At 43.0% G+C, this 13,938-nt stretch overlaps 1 protein-coding gene across 1 annotated transcript; it reads left to right on the forward strand.

The window, feature by feature from the left end:
- Nucleotides 1-995: 995 nt before the first annotated feature.
- Nucleotides 996-13,630, forward strand: ASB9 (ankyrin repeat and SOCS box containing 9). The gene is made up of 7 exons (XM_010013624.1): nt 996-1,089; nt 5,374-5,453; nt 6,591-6,698; nt 7,588-7,738; nt 8,493-8,627; nt 9,677-9,868; nt 13,457-13,630. The coding sequence occupies exons 1-7, from the start codon at nt 996-998 to the stop codon at nt 13,579-13,581; spliced, it is 885 nt and encodes a 294-aa protein (XP_010011926.1). The 3' UTR covers nt 13,582-13,630.
- The last annotated feature ends 308 nt before the right edge of the window (nt 13,631-13,938 follow it).

Consider the following 13,938-nt stretch of genomic DNA (forward strand, 5'->3'; position numbering starts at 1 on the left):
AAATATTCAGGGACAGAAAAAGGATTTTGCGCTAGTAAATTATACTAATGTGGGAAAGAAAAAGGTGCAAATGGAGATGATCCGTGAGAACAGAATTTTTGTGAACAGACCCAGAGAAATGAAGCGGAAGCCCTCCTGACAAAACGTTGCCATTTGTTCACTGATAGGTTCATGATGGTTATTTTAGACAGAGAAATTTCTTGAAAATAAAAGGGCACTGCTTAGATACAAAACTCCTGATGTGACTGTGACTCAGTGAAATCGATTGAACTGGGAGGGAAGGAAATAAGCCTGTGCAGTGCTGTGATTTCCATGCCATGCAGACAGCACAGGGCCTCCAGTGGGAAGCGCAGCTCCCCAGACATGTGGTTTCAATATCTGTAGGGTATGCAGTGATCACTGCTGTAAAGCAGGCATTCGTCTCTCTGTTTCTTGCATACCATCAGGGCTTGGCAGATAAGAAGGGTGGTTTTGCACAGTGTACAGTGTCCAGGGAGGCGTGCAGAAAAGTTGCCTGCTAACATCTTGCTTGGGAGTGGTGCAGATCAGCGCGCGCTCGTATCTCTGCGGGTTTTCTTTGCAGATCCCCTGCAGGCAAAGTTTGCTTAACTAGTTGAACTGGCTCTTTCTGTCTTGTTTTTTTGGCAAACTAAGAATTTCCTTCCTGATAAAAACGGACGGCGGGCGCCCCGATTGGGTGCTGCATTGGAGAGGATGTGACATCAGGCACATCTCTCGCTTCGCTGGATCGCTGGCTGCCTACCAGGGCAGCCAGGGAGCTGCTTCATTAAATCCCAACCCAGGTACTCGAGTTTCTGCACAAAGTGCTGCCGGCACCACGTACTGGTCTGTTGCAAGGTCTGTTTGACTCCTGCATGGAAAGTCTGCTTAATAGATCACTCCCACCACTGGCGGCTTGCCGGGGCCGATGGAATTTGAACTCTCGAGACCGACCGCGAAGTGAAAAAAAAAGAAATTGAACACACGGGGCTGAGATGGACGATGAGGTAACAAATCAAAACGGCAGCAAACTGCAAGAAGCCAGAAGCCAGGCGTCTGCAATGTCTCTACCAAACCCACTCATGGGGGGTAAGTAGTGCTCCTGCCTTGCCACAAGACTTCACCTCTGACAGTGGCAGCAAAGGGCTGGGTCAGGCTACGGTGGTGTGCTGCTCCTGATGTTCTGTTTCTAGGGCAGGTCCACAGTCAGTGTCCCCATGCCCCCTTACTTAGATGGGATTTTAATGAGCTATTCCTATTCGATACTGAATGTTTAGCTGGTTTTAGTGTATCACAGAAAAAAAGTGTCTGATTCTGTACCACAGTTTGTGCAAGTGGAAACGAATGGAGCACTCAAACCACAGCACGCTGAAAAAGAAGTTGCAATGTGGCAGCTCAACACTGGCTCAGTTCCTCTTTTTTTTTTTTTTCTTTCTTTTCATTCCCTTCCTCCTTCCTTTCCTTTCTCCTTTTATTTTTTTCTTTTTCATTTTACTTTTTCTTTTTTTTCTTTTCCCCTTTAATCTCTTTTTTTTTTCCTTCCTTTTTTTTTTTCCCTTTCCTTTTCCTTTTCCCTATCCCTTTGTCTTCCTTTTACTTTTTTTTTTGGTTTGTTTAGTTTGGGGGTTTTTTATGCTTTTTTCTGTTTTTCTATTGTCTTTTTCTTTTACTTTCCCTTTATCCTTTATCCTTTTCCTTTTCTTGTTTTCTTTCAGGTGAGCAGACCCAAGTGTTGTTCCCCAGGCTGAGCCACGTGCCCTAGTGGGTTATTCTGCAATGGCCAGGGCATTGTGGTCAGTTGTGACCAATGCTGTTGTGGTCACCAGTGAAGAGTTATTTAGACAAATGGCCTCACTTCAATCATTGCTCTGTTGTCTGGCCCAGAGACATTGAAAATATTACATGGTGACAAAGGACAAGTAATTCAAATTCACATAACAGTTTAGCTGGATGTGTTCCCTGTAGTTCTGTTATCTGAGAAGCTGCTCCTTCAGCTCATTGAGTGCAGAAGGAATAAAGTAAATTAAGATAATGTGACTTTATACTCACTCCTTTCCTGGGCTGTTCAGGATGCTTCCACTCATACCTCATAGAAAATTAAGACCCTAAAACCACAATGCAAAGATGACCAGTATATCTGCTGTGTAGTCTGCTTCTCCTCGTGTGTGTCATGTACGTACATCCTGAGGCTGGAGTGGGAGCAAGGTTATTAACAGTATGAATTGAACCACGTCCACAGTGGAGATGAGCTCCAGCAAAATGGAGGCTGGAAGGAAGGGAGTCCACACACCACACTGTTCTACACAGATCATTTGGTCCTTTGAAAATCAGAGTTCATTCCATTCCTCTTGTGCCTACCTGTTCCTTAGCAGAGTCAGTAAGCTCTGCTAGCAACTCACAGCAGGAGCAGGACTGTATTTGGTTCAGGCTACATCTATCATAAACTTTAGAGAAAGCCTTAGAATATGAAAAATACCATTTGTAATACTATTATATATAATGCCATAGGCATATGTATATGCAAATATGTATGCAAGAGCACACCTCTGCCAAAAGGATTTCAAAGCCCCTTGTAAGCTCCACTGTGCATGACCACTATGGAAGGAAACTAGCCTGGGGCCAGGCATGAAGTGTGCAACACCCTCCACATGGATAGAGGCTGGAAGAAGATACTTTCAACCATAGTCACAAAAATGAGTGCTCTGTTGTCCACACAGAGAGGTCAGGGTTCGCATGTTTATGTGGTTATTGCTACAAGGCTCCCTCTGTACACGCAGCCCTGCCAGATTTCAATGCACGAGTGATGGCAGTGCAATTAAACCAGAGGTTTAATGGACTTGCTGGGATTTCCAGTAGTGAAAGGGGAACTAAGGTGACCCAATGCCACTGAAACCAGTGGGCTTTGGATGTCTAGATGCTGAAGCTACTGAGGCCTGACTCAACTTGCCTGTGGACGAATGTGTGGGTGAATTTAAAATCTGGATAAGTGGTCTCATTCCTCTGTGAAAGAACAGTTGTACATGATTTTGGCAATGAGAAATTCTTGTTCCTGTGGTGATACACAGCTGTGCCACCCACATACACTGGCCTTTCTACTTCTTAGGCAGCACTGGTGGGCAAATTTTTTTGAGGACTTTCCAAAACGTCACTATTTCAGGATTTTTAAAGTCCATGGCTGGTTAGCACTGGCATTTTCATAGGCTTTAATCAAAAGCCTGTGTACGGTATAAATACAGATCATTTAGATTACTAACAGCTTGCTTCCTGTGTTGTGCAGAAGAAGGGAGTGAGACCCCACCATCTACTGCAGCCTTCCTCCTCCTCCAGCCAAGAAACAACAGTTCCAGCCTGGAGCAGGCAGAAAATAGAAACTTTGTGGTTTCCCGAAGGGTGATGCCTTGGGTGCAGGAACTGAGGAAGTTTTCCTTCCCCTGCAGGGAGGTTGCCTCCTGGTGTTGCTTCAGGGTGGAGGTGTTTGCTGCAGATGGAGCTAGGGCAGGAGATATGGCAGCTTGGGGCTATGCTGTTCACAGCAGCAGATTTGGAAGTATGCCATGGCAATTAGTCATCGGAGAGGCCTTTAAAGCCCCTCTTCCCAATGTATCCAAGGCTGGTATGAAGCTACCATAGCCCTCCACTTCCATTTAGGATGAAAGTTCCTTTCAGTACAGAATTCCCAGCTGTATTACTGAGTGTTGGTACATACCTCTTTTTATTTTCCACTGACATTTATTTTTGATGCTTATGTGGTCAGTCTTCTAAATCGTTAAAACTTGGCAAAATTGCAAGCTTGTGGCCAGTCCATAGATGACTCTGGTCTGGCTCTTTTTAGAGTTTCGGTAGAAACCTGTCTTTTCTCAAGCAAGCACTGAATGGAAAAATTCTGCACGTGGATGTGATGGCATGACTGTGCACCTCCCTTTTTGTCACAAGAATGCTGACACGATGGTATAACAACTTGGTAGATTGCATAAAACCCCACCTATATTTGTATGGCCAAACAAAGATCAAGCTGCAGCTCAGAAAACTTGTTCTTCAGTCTAGATTTTTAGAATTACTATAAACATGCTTCCCTTACAACTCATGCAGATTGGGCAATGGCATTAGTTTCTAAATGGGAAAAATCAAAAGCCTAGTTTAGTCCATCAATGAGCCATTGTTCAGAGATGGCAAGATGCAATATGTACATGTTTGCAAAAGTGCACTACATCAAGTAACTCAAAAATGGTGTACTGTAGTAGCAGAAATAATCCTTTTACCTGTATGAACAACTCTTGACAATTATATTGCACAGTCATAAAAGAGTCTTGCAAGAATAATTATAAATCTATAGCAGACTTTTTGCAGCCACTATGCTGGCAGAAAATCATCCCTCTACTTAACATAGTTATGCAGGCAAAGATATTCTGTGTGTGATAAAAACCACATTTCAGACACCACCATCCTCAGGTCATAATTTACATAGCGCAGAATTTTCCAACCACAAAATAATTCTAGGTCTTGTTATAATAGATCTTATCTTGTTTAAAGTTGATGTCCTTTACCGAGTATGCTTGAAGATGAGAGAGCAATAACACAAGAGGCTGGCAAATGGCTGACACAGTTGGTTATCACCCTGTTTCAGCACACTGTGTCACTCTGGGTTACTGTGTCTCACCACCCTTACAGTGAGAATTTTTTTAATGTATCCTCTTTCAGCTTAAATTCATTCCCTGTTGTCCTGTCACTACATGCCTTTGTAAAAAGTTCCTCTCCAGATTTCACTGAAGATCCCCTTCTATTAGTATTTCTTTGGTATATACATGCTGTACCTCACTTTGTGGTTTCAACAACGCAGAGAATACAGCTATTACTTAAAATGCACCACTGTACAGGCTAGTGCCAAACACTGAAAACTGCAAGGCAAAATCTACAGCTAACACAATTTATCTCCTTGTACTTTGGTACCTTCCTTGTTAGGTATTGTTCACTCCAGCCCAGCTATGAGCAGAGGTAAATGGATGAGTAGCCGTATCCTTTTCAAAATGTAGTCCTTTTGAGCTAATTGGTAAAGTGTAATGAGCTTGTGAGTACAAAGGCACTGGAAATAATTCAAAGTGAGGGACAAGCAATGCAGTTTTCTGCAAGTCCCTCTCTTGTCTTCTGAAGGAGAGCACAGCTTCTCAGCATCAACACAGGATGAGTTAGAAACGCACTCAGAGAGAAACTGTCCTCTTGTCTCACTCCCTCCCAATAGCTGCTCCAAGGAAAACTTGGCAGCTCAAGTAATAAAGTAGAAGAGAGGTTTGCTGGGGTCATGCATTTGAAGTAAAGTATGCTGATGTGACAGTCCATGCAGTTGTTAATCTTTTTCCTGTCTTTCTTTTTATACAGACTTTGTTTCAGACTGGTCTCCTTTACACGATGCTTCTATCCATGGACGCCTACTTACTCTGATGAAACTCATCCAACAGGTACCCTTTCACTGGGTTTATTTGATCTCTGCTGGGTTTGTTCAGCAGTTGAATGCAGCCTGTACTTTACTGTGAAACCTCCAGGGTGAGAAAATCATGTTGACCACAATTCAGTGAAGTCTATGTGTAACAGATATGCTTTTTCTACAAGCAGTTCCTTGCCTAGTGCAAGCTCTGTGCACCAAGCTGATGGTGTATTGAAATAGGCTGGGTCATAGTTTAATTCTGGTGCAGGTAATGGGGCCCTGGTTGCTGGGGTCTCTTGGCAGCTGGGGGATTCCTTCAGCAGCTCCTGCACCTACAAACAGTGTTTGGTGCCCTGGCTGAGGAGCAGCTCCAGACCTAGGCAACTTCAATTCAGCCTCATACACGTTGTTTCTGAAGTGCCTGAGGGTACCAGGGCCCCTGCTCCTGCTACAGATGGGCAGGGCTAGGGAGAAGCAATTCCTGAACCCCGCTGCTCCATTTCTTTGAAATTCTTTGATTTAGCCTGTGGAGGAGTTGATGGGAAGGGAAGGATATTGGAACTTCTTCCAGCCTAGCCTTCTGGACCATGAAGCATGCTAGAAACAAAAATTCCTGTAGAATTGAACCAATGGTTTCTAATGCAGGGGCTGGCTTTCCCTCAGTGTGACTTGCTGCAAGGAGCAGAAAATACCTCAAAAGCATTTCAGGATTCAATCTAGTCAAACGACCACAGCATCGGCAGGCAGGAGGTCAGAAGGCTTGAGCAGTGATGTAAAAACGTGTCAGTCATGACCCTGCCAAGAACTCTAGTATCAATTTTTCATCTTGTTTTGTTATTTCAGGTTTTGTTATTCATGGTGTGGTAGAAATAAAATCATTCTGAGTTCCTAAAAGGACGTCTATATTGTCCCATTGGACAGTCCACTGCCTACAGCTTTTCGCACTGATTGGCAGTGTGTAAAAGACATGACCTCTGTTATTCTGTGCTGGTATCCACTCCAGCCAAAGCATTGTAGCCTCTTTCTCTACTTACTTATTGAGATGAGTAACTCCAGGCAGTCGAGAAAGGTCTGATTACATAAAGCTTTAAGCCTAAAAGGGTTTTTTTTTTGTTGTCTGTAGGGTGGTTTTGGTAGTTGGTTGTAATGGCATTTTCCATTATTTCATCAGGGGTGCGATGTGAATCTTGTTACAGCAGCTCAGGTGTCTCCTCTCCATGAAGCTTGTCTAGGGGGTCATGCTGCTTGTGCCAGAGTCCTATTAAAACATGGTGCTCAGGTGAGTACATGATAGACAGACCATTATCCCTAGTGTTAATATATTTTATGATCGTATTTTAATGCTAGGTGATGTTCTATTTCATGTCAGCATATCACTGTGATTTACACTCTGTGCTTAGCTGTGTTTAAGGTACATGTTATAAAATACCCTTTTTAATAAAGTAATCCAGAAAGCACAGATATAAATTAATTACTGCTGGTCTTTAGATGAAGTTGCAGCGTACTTATCCTTACTGAAAGAATAATGGGAAGTTCCTCTTGCAAAGAGTTTCTAATCCTGCAACAGTTAAGGATGTGCTTTATTTTGTGCACACACTAATCTTGTTAGTGTCAATATGCAGAGTCTCAAGTAGAGGTGTAGGACTGTTAGGATAAACTGATGATAAAATGGGAAGTCAAATGCAAGTAAAATGGTGAAATAGGTGTGTTTTATGACCTCCACTTTTCAAGCTAATGTTGGAATTATAGTGAATAAGAAAATTAACTCATTGTTTATATATTACCTTTCAGTTTAAAAAAAGAAAAGAAAAAAGTTTTATTTTCAGCTAAAAATGCACTGTTTCAGGAGAGGGCTACAGGCAGGTGTGTTTCAGCCGAGATTACAGAAATGGGCACACATTTAACTTGATAACTCCTGAGAGTAAAACATTGTTTTGCAGGAGAAGAGACCTGGGGCCAATTTTTACAAAGATTTTTTTTTAATAATCTTTTTAATAAAAAGTTGTAATCTTCAGAAGCAGTAGGCAAGGTTTGGGGTTTTTTTGCAAGATATTAAATAAAAATTGAGAACCCTGCTTTCTGTTGAGAAACTGGATAATTTTCATCAATTTTGATGACATATTGATTAGGAAAAAAAAAAGCAGCCTGACTGTGCTATTTTCCCCCAGGTGAATGGAGTTACTGTGGACTGGCACACTCCATTGTTCAGTGCTTGTGTCAGTGGCAGTGTGGCTTGCTTGAATTTATTGCTGCAGCATGGAGCCAGCCTACACCCGCCCTGTGACTTAGCATCACCCATCCATGAAGCTGCTAAGAGAGGTAATCCCAAGGGCATCACCACTCCTTTCCATGTTGCTAGCAGTGTGCTGAAGTGGAAGAGAGAGATAACTTTCTTGGCTTTGGTCATGTGAAATACCTTCCTAGTTGGTCTTATCACAAGTTATAAGACCTGGTGCTTACCACAGGCAGCTTAGCTTGGCTCCTGGGGCTACTCTGAGTTCATGTGGTGACACCCAGAAGGGGATCAGAGAATGGTTCGGGTTGGAAGAGACCTTAAGGATCATTTGGTTCCAACCCCCTGTGATGGGCAGGGACGTCTCACACAAGCCGAGTTTGCTCAAACCCCCGTCCAACCTGTCCTGGAACACTCCCCGGAATGGGGCAGCCACAGTTTCTCTGGGGAACCTGTGCCAGTGTCTTACCACCCTCACAGTAAAGAATTTCTTGCTTAGATCTAATGCGTTGTCCAAGTCAGTCACCTGTGATGGGGACATCTGAGGGAGTTGTCTGTAAAAAAGACAGCGTGATTCGTCTCACAAAAAAAAAAAAAAGCACAAAAAGCACAGTGTGATTCATGTCATCTTTGGTATACATCTGATATGAATCAAATAAAATGTGAGGGATTTAGCCTGTTTTTGTTAACAGTGGCTTTACAGCTCTTGTTTTCCAGGTTGGAAACACTGGAGTGGATGAAAGTATTAAACTACCATCTCTTGACAAAACAAAACATTGAATCATTTCCAAATTACACCACTGCAATAGGGAATTTGACTTTTCCTTTATCCCTTTTAAGGTCATGTGCAATGTGTTGAATTCCTCGCATCCTGTGGGGTAAATATAGACCACAACATCAAACACCTGGGTACTCCACTTTATGTAGCTTGTGAGAACCAGCAAGTGAACTGTGCCAAGAAGCTGCTTGAGTCAGGTAAAAATTAAAATAGAAGATGATGTACTTTTTTTTTTTTTGCTACAAACAGCTATCTTTGGGTTTTCTATGCATCAAAGATTTAGAGAAACTCCTGCTCTGAGACCTGAAGATGTTTAGCTCTTAATGGCAGCCCTGAGTTAAATGGGGTAGCAGGGTAACCAGAGTCATCTTGACACAGGAACTCAGCTTTATAGTTCCCATTGAAACGATGGATGGTCCTGGATTTTACATGGCCAGTGGTGCCTGGAACAAACACAATCCTTTCCAGTGTCTGTGTGTGTGATGGCACAGTTATTTGACATGGACAGGAAAAAGTTTCCCTTTTTTCTTTTCCTCCCTCTTTACCCAATTCAACTGACTCAGTCATTTTGACACAGTATTTCTGAAAATATTTTACCTGGTTTGTGCTATTTTGGTTTTGGAATTTTTTTTTTCCCTCAGTCTCCTATGTAAGGGTGTGTACTATAAAAACATTATAGATAGTTTAGAATTACTTCTGCAGCTCACCCTTCTTAGGGTGTTTTAGGAGTCATTAGCCCAGGATAACAGATTGGGGAACACTCATGAGAGGTGTTTGTTTCTCTCCTCCTCTACCTGTCTACTATGCCTCTAGAACTTTTCCATCCTCACATTGTTTCCCCAACAGATACTTTGGCATTTGGAAGCCTCACCCACTTAAGCCTCCAGTGCAGAGCAGGTTGAAACACTGCATGTATTTTAACGGAATGGGACACTAGGATGGGGAGCAAAAGTGTGCTATAGTTGGAACTGTATCTTTGTCCTGCTTCAAGATATTCATGGGCTGAGCTCTGCATGAAGGACTTCATGCACAGTTCCTCTGGGATCATATTCCTAGTCACAACCCCACTCCTCAACCAGTGCGAGTTGTTCATGTGCAAACTACAGTACCAAGCCATAGTGTAAGGAAATTCACCTCTGATGGATGCTACAGCATTTATGGATTATTCAGAGAAATAGCAGCTAGTGTGGGAAATGGAAAATGGCTACTGTATAGCTATTATTCTTTGTCATGTCTTGGTGTTCAGGAGCAAACGTGAACAGCGGCAAGGGCCTGGACTCCCCTCTGCATGCAGCCGCCAGGAATTGCAGTGTGGAGCTGGTAACACTGCTGATTGACTTTGGAGCAGACATTTGGGTGAAGAATGCAGAAAGCAAGAGGCCAATGGAGCTGGTACCACCTGGCAGTCCTGTGGGAAGACTGTTCCTGCAGAAAGAAGGTGCCCCTCAGCACTTGTTTTATTCTTTCACTCAGCATTTGTTAAGGAAAAAACAGACAAACTGCTGCAAAAGGCCATGCTATTCCATGCTACTCACACTATAAAACTGAGAATTACTAAGCTTGTCTCCATTCACTAACATATGGACACTGCGTTTTCTAGTGTCAGAGTATAGTGGAGCGCTAACAGTGATAACAACAATAACCCATCTTTTGACCTCCAGGTTATGAATCTACTGCATTGGGGAGCAATCATATGGAGCTTTTAATATAATGTAAAATAGAGTTTAGGGTGAAAAACCAAACAAAATACTTCTTAGATATTAATGGTAGCCTTTTCTTACTACCTAAAGCACTGAAGTCAGCTGGAATCTCTCAGTTCCCTTGTGTCTGAGGCAGGAGTAGACGCAGGAGATTTTCTGGAGCGTGCTGGCAAACACAGGCAGCAAATCATCTGTTGGCAGTTGAGACTAGCTAGTGAGTGCTAGGAGTGGGATCTTTGGTTATACACTATGCTGACAATCAGGTGTGTGCCAGATACTTATCTCCAAATAAACGCAGAATCGCAAACAGAAAATATTCAATGCATAGAATCATAGAATAGTTTGGAAGGGACTTTAAAGATCATCTAGTTCCCACCCCCTGCCATGGGCAGGGACACCATCCACTAGACCAGGTTGCACAAAGCCCCATCAAACCTGTCCTTGAACACTGCCAAGGAAGGGGCAGCAACAATTGTGATACTGATACTGACCTAACAGCATGTAATATTGAGGAGGAAAAAAAAAGTGCATTGAAAGACTGATCTTCTAGTTCTTTGCCTGTTACTTTTATTGTTTGGTCAAGTTCTTATGTACGTGCAAAAGTATCTTTAAAATGAAAGACTCTATATTAGGGGTTTTTTGTGAGGATTAAGGAAAATTGCACAGGAATGATATAATGAATGTATATATTTATATATGTATATACATTTATACACTAGTCTGTTTTTAAAGGCCAGCATTATATGCTGAATAATCCAACAGTATCAAACTGTGAGCTTAATGTTTAGGAAGTGCTTGTTTTGTACCTGTAAACGAAATAGTTCCAGGTAATTTTATTTTATAGACTATGAATATTATAATGAATTATGGAGAGAAATTGTACTTACCACTCTTGAGGAAAACTAGAATAAGATCTCTAGTGTCTACTCATTGGTGTACTTGTGTTCTTCATTAGATATTCTCGACCAATTAGTAAGATATACACATTACTAAATAATCTGTACTTTCATTAAACAAGCTGCTGATGGTGTGGTTCATGACTATTATGCCAGTTAGATGTTGATGTGATTTGTTGTCATAAAAAGATTTACACCAAGATAAAACTGGAATAACAGTGATGAGCCAGGCCCTGTTTGAAATAATAATAGGAACATAAGAGCATAAAAAAACCTGTGCTGTGCATGTTATGTATGAGCAACTTGTATTTGGTTTCCCAACCTAATCTATGGTGCACAGCGGTGTTCTTTTCAGCTCCAATCCCTGCTTCATTAGACTCCTGACTCCTGTGGCACCATGTGTGTCCTGTTTATTTGAGACAGAAAACTATTTCAGGCACACCCTACTGAGCTGGCCTGAGAATCGCTGCTCAGGCTGAGCTGACAGCTAGGGCAGTAAGGAACTTTTCTAAGTGAGTTTCGTCAATCGACATCAGAAACTATAAATGTCTGAAAGGCGTTTTGCTGCTGAGTAGTGTTTTTCTGGTGTTCTCCAACATGCCCTTCTCTGAGTAGGGTCATGCATGATGGACAGCTATGTCCGACTTCTTTCGCCAGCTGAACAGTTAGTTGCAACCCATGCTGGTGCTCTAACATTACCCCTCTGGTTTCACACAGAGATTTGGAGATGTGCTGTGGGGATCAGAGTCACGCTGCCAGACCCACAGCCCCTCAGCACCGGCACAAATGAGTTGCTGCTGTCCTGCCTGTGTCCCACACACGGCTCCTCTCCCACCATGCCACAGATGCTGGAGGCAGCATCTGCGGTATGTTTTCCCCCCAGAGATGAGGCGGTGAGTGTGCTCACCTAGTCACCCTAGGACTAGCCGAGAACAGGTGTAGTACATGTGGTGATCTCCCTTCCCAATACTTCATCATCCTGCCAGACCACCACAAACCCTGAATGCATTGCAGGGAAAGTCCTACTTGTGGGTGGGAGAATTAGCTAATGACCAAAAAATGCACTGTGTTTTTGAGGAGTATGCTTGTGCTTGCTAAGTGTTCTTAGTGTCACTGCTCGTGTTTTGATAAGTCTTTAGGTTTGGATATCATTTTTATTTTTAATTGAAGCTTTTTAAAATGAGATGTTTACAGGCAGGGCATTTATCCGTGGGATCAAAATGGCCAAATACACACACAGTGTGACACTACAGTAGCCAGTTTAACTTGTCCCATATTGGCTTGCCTTGTTTTGTACCCAAGCTTAGGGTAACTAACTCATCTGCTGACTTCCTAGCAGAAGGGTGCAGCTCTTCACATAGCCCTTCCAGTACAGCAGTTTTCAGCCTTGTAGATCTGCTGGAAATGTGGTAACCTGCATGAGGGAAGTCTCAAAAGGTGATTAAAGCTGTCACCTCACTACATTTTTGCTGCAGTCCCTGTTCTTTCCCAGTGCATTGTACTCCTCCACTAGCACTAACACTTAAGCTCTCTGGCCACCACTATCTTAGCTGCCCAGCAGGCAGGCATGGCAGGTGGTATCTAAATTGTCCTCTCCCAGCTCACTTACCTCCCTTTTGCCTTCTATGTTGCCTCTTCTTATCTTCTCCCCCTCCGAGCACCCCACCCCTTGTCCATGCTCACTGCTGCTGCCTCTCTGCACCCTTCTTATCTGCCCTCCTTGTAGCCCCTCTGTGACTGTCAATGCTTGTCACTCCTGCACGCTCCTTTTTGTGGCATAAATGACATGCTGGGGGGGCTGAGCCTTGACAGGTGCTGCAGTGAAAACATCATGCAAGATCTACATCTTCCTGAAAAGGATAAGTGAGCCAAAGAATCATATAATGCCATTATACTTAGATTTTTTTGAAAAAAGCACCCCAGATTCTTCAGCAGGGCTTGTATTTGTCAGCATGGGACTGGTTAATCTGGAAGGTTTAAATAAAGGATTATACAGTATTTCTTTTGCTATGTGTTTGTCATGATTATAAAGTAAGTCTCAAGCAAGCAGTGGGCTGCAAACTTGGATCCCACTGGGGAAGTGAGGGGGGAAAGGACTTTCAAGGAAACATCGATCATCTCTTCTTAGAAAACACAATTCTGTTTCCCACTCATGCAGCTTAAAAGAGAACGATTGACACTGCTAATGCTAATTGTGGCTGTGTAACGACAGAGAGTGGCTAGGCTTGAAGTGCACTGCATGTGGGCTGATGTCCTTTGGTGGGTGCAGGTCTGGTCTTTCCTTGTTGAGCATTCTGGGGCCCATGCACCCTTGGCGCGAGGTAGGTTGCAGGAGGTGGGAGGAGCAGTGGTGCACAGCTGCTGGTTCAGGTTAACAATTTTGGGGTGATAAACCCACATGTGTAACTTTTTTCCTGTCTCTTTCTCCAGGGCCACTGTCCTTGATGCAGTTGTGCCGCCTTTGCATCAGGAGGTGCTTCGGACACAAGCAACATCAAAAAATAACTGGACTTCTCCTCCCAGAAGAGCTGAAACATTTCCTTCTCCATGTTTAAGCCTTATATGTTTGAATTGGTGCCTTTAATAACACAGCAAGGTTTGTTGAGGAAAGACTCCTTTTCCATCAGTAGTGTTGCCAATGCCTGCAATGTTAATTTGTGACAATTGCTGGTCTACAGGAAAGCCATGAAAGGTCCAAGCAGCATGAGACTGACCAACTTGCTCAGAACATGCTGCTGCCACCCCTAGCAAATCTGTGATTTTGGAAAGGAAGAATTCTCCATGATTGCATGGTGAAGCTTGGAAATGTGACTTGAGAGCCCCCTAGAAAGCGTAGAAAATGAGCATAGCATTTAAAAATAGATCTCTTGATTCTCTGGCACAGTTTCAGAGGGCTCGTGGTTGACAGCCCT

This window comes from Nestor notabilis, unplaced genomic scaffold, assembly GCF_000696875.1.
Source record: "Nestor notabilis isolate BGI_N333 unplaced genomic scaffold, ASM69687v1 scaffold944, whole genome shotgun sequence".
Taxonomy (NCBI): Eukaryota; Metazoa; Chordata; class Aves; order Psittaciformes; family Psittacidae; genus Nestor; species Nestor notabilis.

Excerpts from the sequence above, each read along its gene's own strand:
- ASB9 (XM_010013624.1), top strand. The coding sequence starts at position 996 with ATGGACGATGAGGTAACAAATCAAAACGGCAGCAAACTGCAAGAAGCC. Across the intron at positions 6,699-7,587 it reads TATTAAAACATGGTGCTCAG|GTGAATGGAGTTACTGTGGA; the intron begins GTGAGTACATGA and ends ATTTTCCCCCAG. Across the intron at positions 7,739-8,492 it reads CCATGAAGCTGCTAAGAGAG|GTCATGTGCAATGTGTTGAA; the intron begins GTAATCCCAAGG and ends ATCCCTTTTAAG.